Below are 20,682 nucleotides of genomic sequence, written 5' to 3'. Positions count from 1 at the left end.
TTCATCTGTCATCTTTCCCCCGGTACAGTGCTACATGCTGCGCAATTTGGCTGGCTAAAATGACAGAATCTGTGAAGGAGAGAGACTCCTAACGGAAACTCTGATACAGATGTGAACAGTGCCTTAGAAATACACTTTAGGTTTGTGAAGCTTTTATTTACACTTGCTTATTACCTCTATAACCTTTGTGGTCTTGATCTGAAATTGGGAACAGTGATGCAGTACAGAGATGCCAGTGAGACAGTGGTGTATGGAATCCTTTAAGTAGTTAAATTCCGGAGATACATTTTTTTCTCGTTCATATGTAATCATTTTCTGTGACTTTTCCTATTGCCTTTGACTTTTCCCTACTTAATATTCTTAGTTCATTTGGTGTCTGTTTTCTACATTTTCTCCTTTACAGAAATCTATTTCTGTCTCAAATTGCATGTCATGAATCGTGACAATTATTCGGATCCTCCGCTTACTTACAATCGTGCCCTTTTGCGTGTTGTCCTACATTATTACCTTTCCTTAACCAAACTGTTTCAACAAGCAACCTCAGTGTAGCCTGGAATAGAAATGTCTGCAGCAGTGTGTCTATGAATGCTGTCAAACAAATATTTTATGTACACTGATCTGGTGCAATAAAATATCCAGGAGCCACCCACTTCTTTCAATATATAATTCCAAGAGGAAGCAACAATTACTGAAAGATCTCGTCTGACAAGGGACTGGATATACTGAAATTGCCTGCTATAATAATTACAGTGCTGGAAAAAGGCCCATTCAATAAACAAAATATGTTTAAATAAACACGAAAACAATATGGTCCAAGACACAGGAATTCCTGCAGAATAGTAAACATTTAAAGAGATTTTATGCATTTTTTTAGTTGTATTTATATAAATGATGGTTGGTTTATTTGTACAATAGTTTTAATGGGGTTGCCAAGCTAAGGCCACAATCCATCGAGCGCAGCTAACCTCGAGCTAACCTCGGACGTGAAAAACCGCAGTTTTTCACGTCTGTGGTGCACCCGTGCGGGGCGCGTTGTCCCGGATCCCTCATAGACTAGAGTCTATGGAGGGACGCGTGACAGTAACATAGGACATGTCCTATTTTTTCATGGACCCTTCACACGCTCCGTTGAAACGCTCCGTGTGAACGGCCCCATTGAAGTAAGTGAGTCCGTGTGACGGCCGTTGATTTAACGTCCGTCATAGGGACTACATATACGCTCGTCTGAATGAGCCCTTAGATATCTAAGCTTATGGATGTTTAAACACATCATATCCATACAGCTGTGGACCGACAGGGTGGAAAGAGAATAGTATTAGGATATAATGCATATTTCAAATAAAAAAAAACATTACTGCTAATGCATTTTACTTTTAGAAGCACTTACTGTATACTTACCTTATACTATGTGATACTCCAATGTTAACAGCCCGTAATGCGGCACTGCTGTGTAAGCACTTTATGTGACAGTACTACGTGCAAATAGCACTTGCTGGTATGTGTTATTAAACGTAGCTGTCTCCTATTCATTACAGCTGATTTGTTGGATTTCTATATTTAAGGAGGGCTCGGACACTTAGGTTTTAATAATGCTCCCATAGCTCTGACTGTAGTTATTAACTAAAGACTATATGACTCTCAAGTGTTTATAATGCAGAATAAATATATATATATATATATATATATATATATTGTGACATCTTGGGGACCACTTAGCTCACAGGATCGCCATCTCCAGGGTGAGATGGTTGGCATACTTATAAAGTTCACTCCAACTCATTGAATAAAAGTTTAAACTAGCCGCAGCTAGCTTTATTGTCTTCACCACAGCATGCAGTGTTACAACAAAAAACCATACAAAATAAACCCTAGGCCGTCCGGCCTCTAACTAAACATTAAGTGTCCCTCACTAAGAGACCCTGAGCCTTGTGCCCAGTATCTCAAAACATAGGCAGTTTTACCTTACACGTTGGTGACTCTCACAGGCTAGCATGCCTGACTTCCCCAGACTGAGAGCCCTGTGTGAACAGCACACACCTCAATTGAAGAGCCACCTCAGGTGAAGCCTAACTAGGCTCATCAGACAGCCCAAGACACGGACTCTCTGTATGGAGTGAAAGCCGCCCTTCTCCTTCACACTCCAGCAAACCAGGCCCTATTCCGGGCTTTACACCGAAGCAACAGCAGAGAAAACCCTCTCTGCTGTACATGTTCCCTGGTTGCTTAAAACCTGACAGTTTCTGCACTGTCCAGTAGCTGCACTGCTACAATATATTTTATGAAAGTGGCAGTGTAATTACATTGATGACTTTCATTAAAATATACAGCCCTAGTGCACCATGGTTTGTGGAATACTTTACAGATTTACAGACCTCACCATATTTGATTTGCCTCTTACTGACCTGGTGCCTTATGGGAGCAATGCAAGTAAAACATGTGTTCTCGTGGGAAATTTATACCCTTGTTCAATGCACAAAATCAATAGCAATATTCTGAGTTGTGTTTTCTGGAAGCCTCCATCATATTTACAAAATTTTATATTTTCCTGTATATCAGTAATTTCCTGCGAGGCTGTGATTATATTGGGAGTAATTGATTTTTTTGCAGCAACTTTCAATCAGAGATAAATATATTGTAAGGTGCACTAGATAAAATTATTTGTTTTGTGACCTATTAACTAAAATTGACAGTATGGTTTTAGAAAGTATATCTTATTATACATATTTTAAAAGGTGTGGATGTTCTTTGGAGACTTTTTTTTGACATTTCTTTTAAGTGACAGTATAATGATATCTTTATAGGAGCAGCTTCAGGCATCATACAGTTGCTTCAGCAGCTGGACCGCCCTGCCGGATGCTGCATCTCCCTCTACTGACTGCAAATTTTGTCAGGAGATTTAGCTAAAGATATCATGATAGTGTCACTTTAAGTATACATTGATTGAAACTATAGGTTTTTAATAAGAATTTTGTCTATATTTAATCCCTGTACATCAGTGGTACTTCATAACTCTCAGTGTTTAAGTAGAGTTACCTGCAACCCTACAACATTAGATTCCAGTTGCTGTCATATAAACACATTTTGGACACTCTGGGACTTCAGTTAATATTCGTGAATATTTTGAGGCTATGTATTATAACAGTCCATCAGTGTATCTGTTAGGGTTTCTGTCACTATGGAAGTCACGAATAGTGCAGCATTCATGCTGTCAATGCACAGAAACCTTGATGGAACCCAGATGAACCCATTAGAAATCAAAGATATCTGTTTGGTTGCCGTTCAGATCTGTTTTATAACTGATCCGACAAAGTTTTATGATTTCCGTTATAAACTGAAGCCATAGCGCAGATGTGAATAGAGTCTTACAACTGCTTTGCATGTAGAAGAATATAAACAAATATTTGTAACAAACCATACATTCCTTCTTTTAATTTGACGTATTTAAACTATATGCATTTACAGTACAAAATGTGAAAATACGTGAACGTTCCTATACTTTGGCAACTTAAAATATAGAAATCCTAGTCGACCTCCATCTATTAATAATAGCTCCAAAATAGAACTGACCTTGGAATCATCTGGTAACTTGAAGATGTAGCGGAGGGAATTCCAGTGGTGGGAAATGGAAGGAGAATAGTGTGATGGTCTTTAGATTATTTTTTTGTATAATGAAAAGTTATACAATTTTCTAACATACTTTTTCTGTCAATTACTCATTGGTTTTGAAGATCTCTGCCTGCTGTCTTTCAATGGGAACCTTCATTATTTACTTCCAGTGGATAAATATCTGTTCAAGGTCATGTGATGCACAACTGGACCCATATACTGTTCTTGCACTAGGGCCCTCTTTCCACGCCGGAAGTCCACACCGGCAGCAAATAAATGCACTGTTTCACTATATTTCAACTAAACTGAAAATTGTAACAAAATTGTAACACACACCCTAAGCCAGTTTCAGGACCACAGTGAAAAAATTAAAATCCATATTGCTTTCCTGAAGGTGCAACCAGTGTGGTCTGTTATTGTAGGGAGCAGATTACCCATCTCTATTAGCCAAAGCATTCTCTTCATAATTGATTCTAGTCAGAGATACATATTAGAGAATTATTGACAATGCTACCAATGTGGAGAAATGTAATTTCTGTTTAATATTTCATACATATGAACAGTGTATTAAACAGACAATAGGCATTTTATTTCTTAACCTATAGTTTGATAGTAAGACTATAGGACAGCATTCTGATTACATCCTGATTTATTTGGTATGAGAAAAATATGACATAGAAAAATTATGTTTACTTAGACAAATGTCGCTTTATTCCAACTAATGCGCCATTTCTACATGTGTAACATAGCATCAATGTATCCTTGCACTGTCTGGTACTTGCTTACTGTACTTACAGTGTTTTTCAAAAAAATATATTTGATTTCATTTTTGAACCTTATGTCATCTGGGAGCAATAAGAGTCAAAACAAGAACTCTCAGGGGAAATTCATGTACTTGTTCAATGCACAAAATCAATACCAATATTGGAATTGTGTTCTTTTCAGGTCTTCAGCTGATACACTGGGTTTTTAAAGTCTTGTGATTTGTGAGAAGTTAAGTACTGTCCCCTCAGGTCCCACATAAAAAGGAATTAGTCTTTCCACTGAAAAACTGGATTGTTAAATACCAAATATAAAGTTGCAGTAGATTAGATAGTAATCATTCATGAGCATATCAGTTTTTTTTTTAGTTTGACAAACTGAACTTTACATCTTCAAAGGCCAGTTACTGATTGTGTCTGTAGATGATACCTACTGTACTCATTTTTTTTTTTTCTTGGCATGCTTTAAAGGGAGTTTTCAACAATTCATCATATTCCCCAAAACTATTCCTTAATGATAGATACATTTTGGAACCAATTCCATGTTAAACTTATTTTAATGACATTTCCGTCGGGTGAACCCCACAACGGAACGTGAAAGTGAAACCACATCTTCCGTTTCAGTCACCATTGATATCAATGGTGACGGAAACATTGCTAATGGTTTCCGTTCGTCACCATTCCTGCAGGTTTCCGTTTTAACGACGGAATCAATAGCGGAGTCGACTGCGCTATTGATTCCGTTGGAAAACCGGAAACCTTCCGGAATGGTGATGAACGGAAACCATTAGCGATGTTTTCGTCACCATTGACAACTGGTGACTGAAATGGTGACTGAAACGGAAGCTGTGGTTTCACTTTCACTTTCCCTTGCGAGGTTCACCCGACGGAAACCTCCGACAGAACCCTGGAACGGAAAGCGAACGGTGATATGAACAGGCCCTTATTTGTCTCCTCCTAGTGGGGAATTAAACTCAGTTGCTATGGTATCCCAACTGACTTTTAACTATTTTTCTGCTCATACTTCAACCAACCTAGAGCCAGAGACAGGGACAGTTTCTGGGAATATATATATATACACTGCCGTTCAAAAGTTTAGGGTCACTTAGAAATTTAAAGCACATTTTTTTTCAATGAAGATAACATTAAATTAATCAAATACACTGTATACATTGTTAATGTACTAAACGACTATTCTAGCTGCAAACGTCTGGTTTTAATGCAATATCTACATAGGTGCATAGAGGCCCATTTCCAGCAACCATCACTCCAGTGTTCTAATGGTACATTGTGTTTGCTAACTGTGTTAGAAGGCTAATGGATGATTAGAAAACACTTGAAAACCCTTGTGCAATTATGTTAGCACCGCTGTAAACAGTTTTGCTGTTTAGAGGAGCTATAAAACTGACCTTCCTTTGAGCTAGTTGAGAATCTGGAGCATTACATATGTGGGTTCGATTAAACTCTCAAAATGGCTAGAAAAAGAGAGCTGTCATGTGAAACTCGACAGTCTATTCTTGTTCTTAGAAATGAAGGCTATTCCATGCGAGAAATTGCCAAGAAACTGAAGATTTCCTACAACGGTGTGTACTACTCCCTTCAGAGGACAGCACACACAGGCTCTAACCAGAGTAGAAAGAGAAGTGGGAGGCCCCGCTGCACAACTGAGCAACAAGACAAGTACATTAGAGTCTCTAGCTTGAGAAATAGATGCCTCACAGGTCCTCAACTGGCAGCTTCATTAAATAGTATCCGCAAAACGCCAGTGTCAACGTCTACAGTGAAGAGGCGACTCCGGGATGCTGGCCTTCAGGGCAGAGTGGCAAAGAAAAAGCCATATCTGAGACTGGCTAATAAAAGGAAAAGATTAATATGGGCAAAAGCACACAGACATTGGACAGAGGAAGATTGGAAATTTTATTTATGGACAGACAAATTGAAGTTTGAGGTGTTTGGATCACACAGAAGAACATTTGTGAGACGCAGAACAACTGAAAAGATGCTGGAAGAGTGCCTGACGCCATCTGTCAAGCATGGTGGAGGTAATGTGATGCTCTGGGGTTGCTTTGGTGCTGGTAGGGTGGGAGATTTGTACAAGGTAAGAGGGATTTTGAATAAGGAAGGCTATCACTCCATTTTGCAATGCCTTGCCATACCCTGTGGACAGCGCTTGATTGGAGCCAATTTCATCCTACAACAGGACAACGACCCAAAGCACACCTCCAAATTATACAAGAACTATTTAGGGAAGAAGCAGGCAGCTGGTATTCTATCTGTAATGGAGTGGCCAGCGCAGTCACCAGATCTCAACCCCATAGAGCTGTTGTGGGAGCAGCTTGACCGTATGGTATGCAAGAAGTGCCCATCAAGCCAATCCAACTTGTGGGAGGGGCTTCTGGAAGCATGGGGTGAAATTTCTCCCGATTACCTCAGCAAATTAACAGCTAGAATGCCAAAGGTCTGCAATGCTGTAATTGCTCCAAATGGAGCATTCTTTGACAAAAGCAAAGTTTGAAGGAGAAAATTATTATAAAAATCATTATTTCTAACCTTGTCAATGTCTTGACTATATTTTCTAGTCATTTTGCAACTCATTTGATAAATATAAGTGTGAGTTTTCATGGAAAACACTAAATTGTCTGGGTGACCCCAAACTTTTGAACGGTAGTGTATATATGCATATATATATATATATATATATATATATATATATATATATATATATATATATATATATATATATATATATATATATTACAGTTAATGGAGCTTAAAAAAGAGATGTTTCATTATTTTCTCTAGTACTATTGCCTACATTTGCTCCAGTTTACTTTCCAATAGCAATATAAAACTAACGCCGGCACTAAATATGCTGTGACATGCACTCCACCTACAATATTTGCAAACCTACTGGTATGGATCACATAACTTGGTGAATTGGTGATTTTTTAATTTTCATTTATTTGCTAATCTCTATTTATCCAGTATTTTTACTACTTTTTACTACAATTAAATTAATAAATGAACGAACAAACGTGTGTAAACTTAAATATATTGATAACACTCAGGGCTTAACCTACTAATTTGATTTTATCTTACACAAAGGACCTTTTTCAGCCATTTTCGGCTGCAGTTCTGGATTAAAAATTCACAATTCTAGATATAATATTATAATTCTTCACAGAAATAGTAGTATAGAGCAGCATAAATTCATAGGAAAGTATTTTTGACATAGTTATACTTTGAGAAGTTACTTTTGGACTGTCAATCCATATTTATATATCCTAAGGGCTTTGAATCTACTTAGATAAAAGTTCCAAAGTCATCAGGACATACTTAAGCATCATTTTGACTTTTTCAGCAGACCAGGCTGAGAATGCCAGAACTCATTTCCTATGTAATTCTTGACAGCTGTCACTAGGAGAAAGCAATCTCCTGTACGCTATCACCTGGATTTACAATTGTGTCCCCAGGTAAATAGTAATCAAGGTATCCTGTCTGTGGCACAGATGTTCAGATCAAACAACTTATTTATTTTATCAGATGAGTTTTACATACCTATAAACCCACTACTGTCAGTCATTTACAATATATACCATAATTCATACCTAGTCACATTAATGGGTTTATTAATGTATTTAGAGTAACAGGGCATTATATTAAATTTCCATGTTTATTCTGTTGCTTTTAATTGTTATGTCATGTGTACAGACATTGTACACGCTAAAGGTAGAATATAACGTTTAGGCCATAAAGGTAGAAAATTAGCGTTTAGGCCATAACGGTAGAATATAAGCGGTTAGGCCATAAAGGTAAAATATAAGCATTTAGGCCATAAAGGTAGAATATAAGCGTTTTGGTGACTAGTTGGCAAGATTTGCAATAAATGTATTTATACATAGCTTATGCTTCTTAATAAATTTGGCTAATTTTGACCTCTTAGACAGGCGAAAAAAATCTTACGCCTGCTATGAGTAGACGTATATTTGCGTCTTCAATCTGTTCCATTTTTCCTGACTTCATTTAATAAATGTGGCCTGATCTACAGCTCCTGAAAGATTAAGCGTGAAGAGAAAAGTCACAAAAAATTGTGCAAATGTGTCGCAAAATCTACAAAGCTTTTTTAAAGTTGCATTTTACTCCATAAACTGGTGTAAACACATTGGTAAACATGGGCCTGGAAGTGCTCATACACATTAGACAAAAATCTTGGCCAAACCAGCAGATTTTGGCAGAATTGTGTGACGATCTAATGTGTATTTGGGCCTCCCCATTCTCCCCTGATGGCAGATGTCGGGGAAAAGAAGGATCTGGCATGCTGAATGTTCATGTGCCGATCCTTTGTTCCCACAGGAGATAAGTTGCTGCCAGAGAGGTTGTGCAGCAGTTTATTCCCCTCTCCCCCTTGAAATAAACATGTACGGTTAGCCAAGACGAGTGTACATGCTTACAGTGGAGTTGGGAGAAATAACTGTCTTATGAATTAGTGTATGGCCAAAAGCTATTTGTTGTTTATGGTCACTTTGAGTGTTTTCAACTAATTTTATAAACAAATGTCTCATGGGACTATAATGTCATATGGGTTGAGCTACCAGCAAGTGCAAAATTCCCAGCTCCCCAATAATGAAATAGAAACTCCAAACATCATATACTAAATACACGAGAAAAAGGAGTCGAAACTATTAAGCAAAAAGCGCCAAATATAGAAAATTGCAAATTTTATTGGACAATACAAAAATACATGGTTAAAAACAGACTACAAAGCAAATAACTGCATATCTCCACAGTAGAAGACAATGTGGAGCCACAAAAAGCTGCTTTAATTAGTACAGTTTTTATATGTTACATACATCGGGAAAGTTTCCCAAAACAGATTGTCATAAGTATGCTCTAAAACGAGTCCCTAGAACAATGAAATGAGGCTAACAGAACACTTGTGTCCAAAATATTTACTGAAAATTCTCAGTATAATGCGTCTCTGTAAACAGTAATAGGGGATACCAAGGTAGTGATTTATTTATAGTAGTGAATAAATTTAATCCACTCAGTACCAGTTAAGTAATTAATTCAAAAAGGACCAAATAGTGGAGATAGCCTATCTAGGACATTGTCTAAATATGCGGATAACCCGGTAACATCATGACAAAAAAGTATAGTAGTTTAGTGGAAAAAACCAGCAAGTACTAACCCATGTGGCTCCTCAGTTGTGACAGCTCCCAAGTATGGAGAAAAATCCCCAACGCGCGTTTCGCGTAGATTGCTTTTTCAAGGGGTGTCACCAATTTGCAATTTTCTATATTTTGCGCTTTTTGCTTAATAGTTTCGACTCCTTTTTCTCGTGTATTTAGTGTTTTCAACTAAGCCAATTTTTTCCTGCTTAAAGAGGCTCTGTCACCACATTATAAGTGGCCTATATTGTACATGATGTGATCGGCACTGTAATATAGATTACAGCAGTGTTTTTTATTTAGAAAAACTATAAATTTTGACTGAGTTATGATATGACCTATATTAGCTTTATGCTAATGAGTTTCTCAATGGACAACTAGGCGTGTTTTACTATATGACCAAGTGGGCGTTGTACAGAGGAGTGTATGACGCTGACCAATCAGCGTCATACACTTCTCTCCATTCATTCACACTGCAGATAGCGATATAGCTATATCGCTATTTGCAGTCACATAAACACACTATAACGCTACTCATGTGTCATGACAATGAATATACATTACCTCCAGCCAGGACGTGACGTGTATTCGTTTTCCTGACCACTTCTGTAGCGTCTGTGTGATTTACAGCCCAGCAGGCGCAGTCTCACGAGATTACGCTGTAAACTGTCATCCACAGCGAGATCTCGCTGTGCTGTAAATCACACAGATGCTACAGAAGTTGTCAGGAGAATGAATACACATCACATCCTGGCTGGAGGTAATGTATATTCATTGCCATGACACATGAGTAGCGTTATAGTGTGTTTATGTGACTGCAAATAGCGATATAGCTATATCGCTATCTGCAGTGTAAATGAATGGAGAGAAGTGTATGACGCTGATTGGTCAGTGTCATACACTCTTCTGTACAACGCCCACTTGGTCATATAGTAAAACACGCCTAGTTCTCCATTGAGAAACTCATTAGCATAAAGCTAATATAGGTCATATCATAACTCAGTCAAAATGTATAGCTTTTCTAAATAAAAAACACTGCTGTAATCTACATTACAGCGCCGATCACATCATGTACAAGATAGGCCACTTATAATGAGGTGACAGAGCCTCTTTAAGTATTTATTAGGCCCTGTTCACACTGAGTTTTTTGTAGGTAGAAAAATGTGCCTCAGAATTCCTTTATGACTTTTGAGGCAGATTTTGAACTGCTTGCATACATTTTTCCCCATTTTTTTCAAGGTGTTTTTTGCCTGCGGCTATTGAAGCTAATGCAAAAAACACAGAGAAAAAGGCTCCAAAATGAGCGCCTCCCATTGAGGCAGAAACCAGGAATATGCCTTTTTTTTTTCCGTGAGTGGCCAAAAGCCGCCCAGAAAAAACCCCACCTCTGCCTCCCACTGAAAGCAATTGGGGGCGGTTTTGGCTGCTTTTTGGCGCTGTTTCAGACGCGATTTCCATGTCAAAATCAGCACAAAAAAAACTCTGTGTGAACTGACCCTTAGAGACATGTAGTAATCTGTTATCTGATACCTAAATTAGGTACTACCTGATAACTGGGTGCTATAAGATCATGACTGGAGTAAAGACTCTATACTTAAAGAGGCTCTGTCACCATATTATAAGTGCCCTATCTCCTACATAATCTGATCGGCGCTGTAATGTAGATAAAAACAGTGGGTTTTATTTTGAAAAACAAACATTTTTAAGCAAGTTATGAGCAATTTTAGATTTATGCTAATTACTTTCTTAATGCCCAAATGGGTGTTTTTTAACTTTTGACCAAGTGGGCGTTGTAAAGAGAAGTGTATGACGCTGATCAATCAGCGTCATACACTTCTCTCCATTCATGTCCATTTGTACTCAGCACAGCGTGATTTTGCGAGATCATGCTGTGCCAGGACGCGATGTCTATTCACACTCCCAACACTTCGGTTACTGAAGTGTCGGGAGTGTGAATATACATCACGTCCTGGCTGGAGGCAATGTTTATTCACTCTCAAGACACTTCAGTAAAGTTAATGTGAGTGTATGTGACAGCACTGCGTGATCTCACGAGATCACGTTGTGCTGAGTACAAATGGACATGAATAGAGAGAAGTGTATGACGCTGATTGGTCAGCGTCATACACTTCTCTTTACAATGCCCACTTGGTAAAAAGGTAAAAAACGCCCAGTTGTCTATTAAGAAACAAATTAGCATAACTCTAAAATTGCTCATAACCTGCTCAAAAATTATTGTTTTTCAAAATAAAAACCACTGTTGTTATCTACATTACAGCGCCGATCAGATTATGTAGGAGATAGGGTACTTATAATATAGTGACAGAGCCTCTTTAAGCATATTTTTCAAGTAGAGTAATGACTGTGTACAGAGCCGCTTTGTGGCCATAGTGTCACGGTGTGTGGGTATGTGGACCCACTAGGCCGCACCGCCGTAGCAGGGAGGCAGCTTGTCAAACAACAGGGAACCCCAGCAATACAAAATCCCGCACAAGGGTACCTGGACAGTCCAGACAGTGGCCGCAGCTCTGGCACGGATGGAGATGGGTGCAGCAGGCAACGCCAGACGTGGCGGATGACAGCAGGTGCCGCAGGTTGCGCCAGACGTGGTGAATCCCTCTGGACCTGGCAGATGACACAGGACGTGGTGGATCACACAGGTGCAATAGACATGACTCCAACTAGTAGGCACAGGAACAAGAACACAGCACAGGAGCTGTTACACAGTCCAAATGGCATCACCAGGTATTCATAGTGCCCATCTCGAGTGTTGAACGCCGTCTTCCACTCGTCACCTTGACGGATTCGGATCAAATTATAAGCCCCACGCAAGTCTAGTTTAGAAAAAATTCTGGCTCCTCATATACGGTCAAACAGTTCAGATATAAAAGGCAATGGATATTTGTTCTTGACCATGATCTGGTTGAGACCATGCTAGTCAATGCAGGGTCGAAGGGATCTGTCTGTCTTTTTAATGAAGAAGAACCCAGCCCCGACCGGGGAGGAAGACTTTCGTATGAAACCCCTCTCCAAATTCTCCTTGATATAGGCCGACATGGATAGAGACTCTGGCAAGGAGAGAGAATATACTCGGCCACGAGAGAGAGAGGCATTAGGAACCAGTTCAATGGGGCAGTCATAAGTCCGATGTGGAGGCAACATCTCAGCCTCCCTTTTACTGAAGACATCTGCAAACTGGGGGGGCAGTCCCACCAATGACTGAGGCAGAGGAGGCTGGACAAAAAGAATCTGCGACAGACAACGACCAAGGCACATGGAGCCCCATTGGAGAACCTATCCAGAATTCCAGTCCAGGACTGGGGCATGCAGTCGAAGCCAAGGCAGGCCCAGCAGAACAGGATTGATGGCTTTGGGCAAAACAAGTAAAGAAATTAGTTCAGAATGAAGGACTCCAACCTGGAGCTTCAACGGCTTGGTTTTAGAAACTATGGGATCAGGCAGAGGCAGTCCATTCACTGAGGCAACAGCCAAATATGTCTCCAGGGGAACTGTGGGCAACTGAAGATGATCCACTAGCTCCTTTTGGATGAAGTTTGCCGCAGAACCTGAGTCAAGATAGGCAGAAACTTGATGCGTCCTCTTGCCGGATACTAGGTTCACAGGAATAGTCAGCTTAGAACAGAATGTTTTATTAGGTACTGTTCCACCTAGGGTTGTCTCTCCAACCAATCCTAGGCAATAGGGTCTCTCCGGCCTCTGGCGACACAGACGCACAATATGGCCTCCGAGGCCGCAATACAGACAAAGTCCAGAAGTGTGTCTGCGTTGTTTCTCCTGGATAGACAATTTGACATGGTTCATCTGCATAGGATCTTCTGGTGGGACGACTGAGGAGGATAGTAAGGATTGCTGGAAAGTAGACTCCAGTCTAGGAAGTTCTCTCTCCCGGAGAACCTCTTGGGAACGCTCCCGGATCCTCATGTCAACCCGGGTGGCAAGTAGGATAAGATCGTCCAGCGTAGATGGCAGATCGCGAGCGGCCAGCTCGTCCTTAATCCCCCTAGAAAGTCCCTGCCAGAATGTGGCCACCAAAGACTCATTCCAGGTTAATTCAGCAGCCACGATTTGGAACTGAATGGCATACTCGCCCACGGAGAGGTCTCCCAGGTTCCTCAAAGATCGAGCAGAAGGTCCGTAAAAAGCACTGCAAGTCACGGGTCTCTGGTCCCTGATGTTCCCACAGAGGATTTTCCCATGACAGGGCTTTGCCAGTAAAGAGAGAGATGATGAAGGCGATCCTGAAATCATCTGAAGAGAAGGACCTGGCATGTAGTCTGAAGTGGATCAGGCACTGATTTAAAAATCCCCTGCAGGTCCTCGGGTCTCTGTCTTAGTGTGGAGATAGAAGCAAGAAGCACAGGGAATCGGCACTGGTACAGACAGGAAGTGTAGCAGGAGGAACAGCGGGAATGGGTGCGGTGACAACTGCGGTTGGAGCAACCAGCCATTGGGTAATGGCGTTCACCGACAGGAGGAGTCGGTCTTGCCATGACTGGAGGTCTTGCATATCGGCAAACACGGCTTGTGTCGTCAAGGTCGCAGGTTCACCAGCGGGGTCCATGGCCTGAGCGTACTGTCACGGTGCGTGGGTATGTGGACCCACTAGGTCGCACCGCCGTAGCAGGGAGGCAGCTGGCCAAACAACAGGGAACCCCAGCAATACAAAGTCCCGCACATGGGTACCTGGACAGTCCAGACAGTGGCCACAGCTCTGGCACGGATGGAGATGGGTGCGCAGGCAACGCCAGACATGGCGGATGATAGCAGGTGCCGCAGGTTGCGCCAGACGTGGTGAATCCCTCTGGACATGGCAGATGACACAGGACGTGGCGAATGACACAGGTGCAGTAGACACGACTCCAACTAGTAGGCACAGGAACAAGAACACAGCTCGGGATACAGGAACAGGTAAGAGGGCACGGGTAACAACTGGAACGGGAAACACTAAGGGACCATTTGCAAGGCAGACATGGGAATTACTAACAACGCTCAGGCAAAGATCAGAAGGGCTGGGGCCTTCTTATAGTCCAGGAAATCATGTGTGTTGATGATGATGATTTCCTTCATGTGCACGTGCTGGCCCTTTAAGAATGATCACGAGCATGCGCGCACACCCTACGGGACACAGTGGACCAGAGCAGAAGTGAGCGCTGGCGTCTCCTGGGAAGGAGATGGGGACCAGCGCTCACAGATCCATGGCTGCGGGTGTCAGGAGGTGAGTAGACCCGATGGCCCGCGGCCATGGACGCTACACATAGTACTTTTACTTACTTAGATTTTTAAGTCAGTAAAATAATAAACATTACATTTTAGATACCACTGTCAGATCATGTGTCTGTAAAATTGAGGAGGTCCTTTCCCAAACACTTAGTGATTTACCGCTAAGCGTTTGCCTCTTAATAAATGTGTCACATTTTACTCCAACGTTCTCTCTATTAAGACAGACCTATGAAATGCCAGTCTTTATAAATTCCCCCCAATAACTCTAACCATACTGCTAAAGCTACACTGGCGTGGGTTAAGGGAAAACATTTAATTGTCTTAGAATGTCCGAGTCAAAGCCTAGACCTCAATACAATTGAGAATCTGTAGCATACCTTGAAGACTGGTGTACACAACGCAACCCAGCTAGCTTGAAGGTGTTGGAGCAGTTTTGACTGGAAGAATGGGCAAAGATCCCAGTGTCTAGATGTGCTTAGCTAATAGAGACATGCCCGAGGGATGTTCATCAATAATTGAAGAAAAGGTGACTCCACAAAGTATTGATTTTTAGGGGGTGAATACATATGCATATTAAAATTTTTCATGTTTTTTTTTGGTCTTAATTAATGTCAAAATAGTTTTTTTTGTACAGCAAAAAAAAACTATTTTGCACCTTCAAAGTGGTAGGCATGCTGTGTAAATTAAATGGCACAGAAGTCCACTTTAATTCAGGGTTATAATGCAGGGAAAAAAAAACATATTTTGCGAGGCACTGTATGTGGAAGGGAAATAATGTAATTGTTCTATTTTATAATAGTTGAAGATAAGAAAAAATAAATAAAATAAACATTACTGGTCGTGGCCATATTGAACACATACACTCCTTTACTATAATGTCTGTATAGAGAGTACAGTAGGGGCTGTGTGCTTTATAGCAACTGAATTAAATGGGTCAATTGACAGAAAGATGCCATACATTATTACAGTCCGCAGGAAGTGATAGAGTATTGCACCGCTCCCATAGACCAGGGAGTAATAGGAGAACTGCAAACAGAGCCTTATCTGTGTGTATGGTGTTGCTATATTGCCTTGTCTAGGCCTCCAGCACTACAGTAGAGCTGTCATTAACGTTCCCACCCCTAATGATAAGTCTATAGAGCAAAGCTGTCAAAAACAGAAAGTGTCAGCCTATTGTAAAAGTGTCAGCCTATTGTATTATCAAGAGGGGGAAAATCTCAAGATTTTTTTGTGAATAGTAAGACAATAAAATAAAAAAACAAAATGTTTTAAAGATATGTTTTTAATAAAAAACTGATTTAAATAATATGTTGTTTTCTGATGTTAGATTTACATTAACCTATATATGCCACACATATACAGTATATAAGATGAGACAGCTCTAAACCAGGCATAATGCTATACATTTTTATGACAATTATATTTATTGTATCATCTTCAAAGAGACTTTGTTTGAGTTCAACATCTATTTTGATGGATATACAATATATTATAGTTTATTTTGGAAATCCTATCTGACATTACATATATGCTTGACTTTGAGGTTTTCTGACTATTTCTGACATATGTCAAAAGATGAACATGCGAGAAATCAATGGCTTCAAACAAACTTTTAAACAAACACAACTCAAAAGGAACTTTGAAGAAAACATGTTACAGCTGAGAATTTGTTGCCATTTTCTGTTTATTTACAATGTAAAGGGCCAAGTGTCACAACAGTTAACTGTTCAGAAATTGCAGAAATTCAATTTAAAAGAGTTTAAAAGTATTACTTGATACAATTTTTTTTATTTAACGCTTTAAAGAGAAACTTTCACCTGCCCATATATGCCCATACATATTATCTTTGTAAAAGGCAGGGCTTCACAAACACTGCCTCACTTGAAATTATTTTTCTAACTTCCTCCGTTATTTACATATCAGTGTCGTTCTATTTGGTGCCCGATATGTAAATAACACCCCTAAAATGTGAATGGGGCATTTCTTTCTAACTAAATGGCAAGGGGCATGATGTCTTTGCTCTGACACTGTCCAATCAGCCATGGACAGTGTCAGGACGGCTTGCACTGTGTTCCCTCCTGCGAGAACACACACAGACTGAGAGCGCTCTCTGCAGAACCACCAGTCTTTGTGCGGTCTCGCGGGAGGGAACACAGTGCAAGCCGCCCTGACACTGTCCAAAGCTGATTGGACAGTGTCAGAGCGAAGACATCACGCCCACTTGCCATTTAGTTAGATTGAAATGCCCCATTGACAGTTCAGGGGCTTATTTACATATTGGGCACCAAATCTGACTGCACCGATATGTAAATAACGGAGGAAGATAGGACATTTTTTTTAAAGTGGAACAGTGTTTTTGAAACCCTGCCTATTACATGCTGCACTCAGCTGCACATGTATGGGCAAGTGAAAGGTTCTCTTTAAGTTAGATTTTATTCTTGTATGGTTTATTTTAATCTTTTTTTGTATTTGCTTATCTTTTACAGTGGTAAACTGTACAGATCCTGGTTTTGTGGAAAATGCAATTCGTCATGGACAACAGAACTATCCTGAGAGTTTCCGTTATGGAATCAGTGTGACATATCATTGTAAGAAAGGCTACTATCTTCTAGGATCATCTGTTCTTAACTGTAAAGCAAATGGCTTGTGGGACAGATCATTACCCAAGTGCATACGTAAGTACTACATGATACAATACTTTAAAAAATATTGCAGATGACTGCTCTTGTAAAAAAACGATATAAAATTAATATAACAAGAATTTATTAAAGCTCATAACATAATACCATATAAAAATGGAATGAATATTTAAAAAAAATCAAAATAATAAATATATAGAAAAAAGGAACTAAATTATTCACTGTAACAAGATGGCAGAACTAGGTTTCACCTATAGCAATCCCCTTTCCCGGGGACTAACTGTGTCTCCCAGTACTCTGTTCTCCCCAAGACTTAGAGTAGATCCACATTGTGAGGCAATCTGACAGACAAAGCGAAATGTTTAGCACATATCCCAATTCTAGCAGGCATCAAGAATACATGAAAACCGGAACTCACTGGTTGAAGACAGCAATGGTATCAACATGATGATGTCAGATGGATGATGGAACAAATGGATGGTGAGTGATGAGAACAGTCGGTTAATGGTAAGAAATGGATGATCGGTGATGATAACAGTCAGATGATATAACCATGGATGATGGGCGATGATAACAGTCGGATGATGATGATGATGATAATAACCACAGATGATGGTTGATAGTAAGTCGGATGATTGTAACAAACGGATGATGGGAAAGAACAAGATGACCTTAATGCTAACTAGCACTATATCTATCCCTTTATCTATCCCTGAATACTGACCCTACACAAGATACCACTAAACCTCACTGGCCCAAAGACTGTCCATAATGGAGTCCCTAATCTGCAGAAACTGTCCTTCACATTACACCTGGAAAACACTAGGAACCAGAGGCAAAGAGAAACAAAACTAAACAGATCCAAAACCCAGTGAAACAAGGTAAAGCAGAACAGAGAACAATTGAAACAGGAGAAAACTAAATAACTAAACAAGACCATACACTAAAGAAAAAACAACAAGGACTGAGGAAATACAAAACTACTCTGGTAATACTCTATCTGCACATAGGACAGAGAAGCATAAATCAAAGACACATAGGATACCCATAGGATACACATAGGAGCCAGTAATTTTTAAGGAGAAACAGACCCAGCAGGTTGCTCTTTTCAATCAAGCTTCAGTGGCTTATATCAGTGTAGTCATTTGGCCTGTACTAATGGATCAGTTGTTCAGCAGCTACAATTCTACAATCAGGATATTTGACCTAAAGTGGAATTTAACCCTTCTAAAATATCAAACTCTGATTTGAGCCACTGAAAGGTAATAATATAAAATTCATGCTTGTAGTACTGATTAAAATATTTTATTAGTTGAAGTCAGTGGGAGCTCCATTTTTTTGTTAAACAGATCTCCAAATCGTCTGCTTCTCTTCACACAGTCTTAGAATTAAATGATAATATTATGCCTCCCTGCAGGCATCGCTAGGAGCAGCTTGCTAAAGACAGATTTATACAGCTCCTATTAAACTTAATAATTATTCAGTCTTAAGTAAGCTCCTATGTCCTTCCTAGTGGTACTGAACACTTTAAATAACCAGTATTTTTTTTATAGCACATTCTCATCCAAAGCGGAATTCAGAATTCTGCTTTTGTCTTTTGAGCTCTTTAGTCAAATCTAACTGTATCCTACTGCAGCCTTTCTAATCATCTTGATCATTAAAATAAGAAATTAAATATATTTATAAAGTTACCTAAAAGGGTTGACCTGGATTAGAAAAAAAGCTCTGCATGGTTTTAATAGTTTTCAGAAACAATTTCACACTTGGCTGTGTCTGGTATTGCAGATCAACCCCATTCACTTGAATGGACAACCCTTTAAAAGAGATATAAATTCTAAAATTGTTTCAATATGAACCTTAATTTAAATTAGACCTTCCTGTGGTTAAAAATATTATTGAAACTTTGTTTTATTTATCCAATAATATTTTACATAATTTAAATATACAAATAACCCTATATTAGTCCATGGGACAAGAATTGGTATGTTTACTTCTCTACAGTTTGTAGGATTATGACATGATGGGTATTTAAGTAAGGAAGAGCTCTGTTGTGTATGTATTATTTGTAGAGGTTATATTTAATATACATTAATATCCCACTGCTGTAGTGTAAGTCGATCAATTTCAGAGCATTTGACCTTGAAACATTCCTTCCAAATATGTATTATTTGGAAACTATAAGTGTGGATTTTATGTAATAACATTTCAAATAAATGTGTTGTTTATGCTGCCAGAATGATTCGCTTGCAGGGTAAAATAAAGAGAAAGGCAAACAAAATGAAACAATTGGATACATGTAGACAGTTCAGAACATTCCAAAGGGAATGAAATAGGTTGTTTTGCTATCTGTAATTTCTTTAAAAGTGCACTTTTGTTAAGATTCTTGTAACAGTAGAATTATGGAGTAGAGATGATTTACTGCAGCATTGAACACAGCCTGACAGAAAGCAAACTATTGGAATTAAAACATAAGGGATGAAACATCACAATCGCAAGAGGTTACTTCTAACAATGGCGATTTGTTGTTTTTTTGTTTTTTTTGAATGAACAAGAAATAGAACAAGGCTGTTCGTTCCTACATTTATTTTTTCCACTTCTTAAATGATCCTGCATTAATGTTTGCACTTGAAACTGTTTTTAAGGAAATGAGGTCTGTGGAAATCAACAATTAAATTATTTTTAGTTTCCCCTTGTGCCGTTTTTCAATCTACCTGAGTCATTAAGACAAAATTATATGAGATCTAGGGAATTTGAACATCCCTTGGAAAATTATTTACAGTAGTTTGAAAATGGTCTCATTAGTAATTTAGCGCAGTAATTGCTTTTAGTTGGTTTTACTTCTGCATATAAAAATAAAAACACTCTTTTTTTTCAACTATGTATCTGGGTTTGTCACACACTTTAATTTAATTTTTGTTTACATGTCAATAATCTATAATAGAGGTAGAAAAACTGTAAATCTGTGAAGCTGACCATAATCATCACATAGCTGACAGACAAACGTACATGTCGCTAATAAATATTCCTCCTAACCTCCTGAGAGGGAAAAAACCACTGCCAGACACTCTGGGGCTAATTTATCAACCTTCCTACTCCAGTTTTCTGGTGTAGAAAAGTCGTATAAGGGCTCAAAAGTCGCAAATTGTGACTCTCTGCCTTTTTGCACCACCTTTGTCATTTTTGTGGAAAGGGGGAATGGCTTCGCGAAAGGGGTTGTCACCATCACGGCCCGACAAATTTATTATAATCTATGCCAGAAAACTGTCA

General features: G+C 39.3%; 1 protein-coding gene across 1 annotated transcript in view; it reads left to right on the top strand.

Moving 5' to 3' along the window:
- The window catches only part of CSMD1 (CUB and Sushi multiple domains 1), a 1,675,903-nt gene that overhangs the window by 1,568,197 nt on the left and 87,024 nt on the right, over positions 1 to 20,682 (top strand). The window contains exon 55 of the mRNA XM_075861938.1: positions 17,263 to 17,451. Coding sequence (XP_075718053.1) covers positions 17,263 to 17,451 — 189 coding nt within the window. The remainder of the gene's footprint in view (positions 1 to 17,262; positions 17,452 to 20,682) is intronic.

This window comes from Rhinoderma darwinii, chromosome 4 (genome assembly GCF_050947455.1).
Source record: "Rhinoderma darwinii isolate aRhiDar2 chromosome 4, aRhiDar2.hap1, whole genome shotgun sequence".
In the NCBI taxonomy this organism is placed as follows: Eukaryota; Metazoa; Chordata; class Amphibia; order Anura; family Rhinodermatidae; genus Rhinoderma; species Rhinoderma darwinii.
The sequence above is the reverse complement of the archived record's forward strand: the minus strand, read 5'-3'. Positions and strand labels throughout refer to the sequence as shown.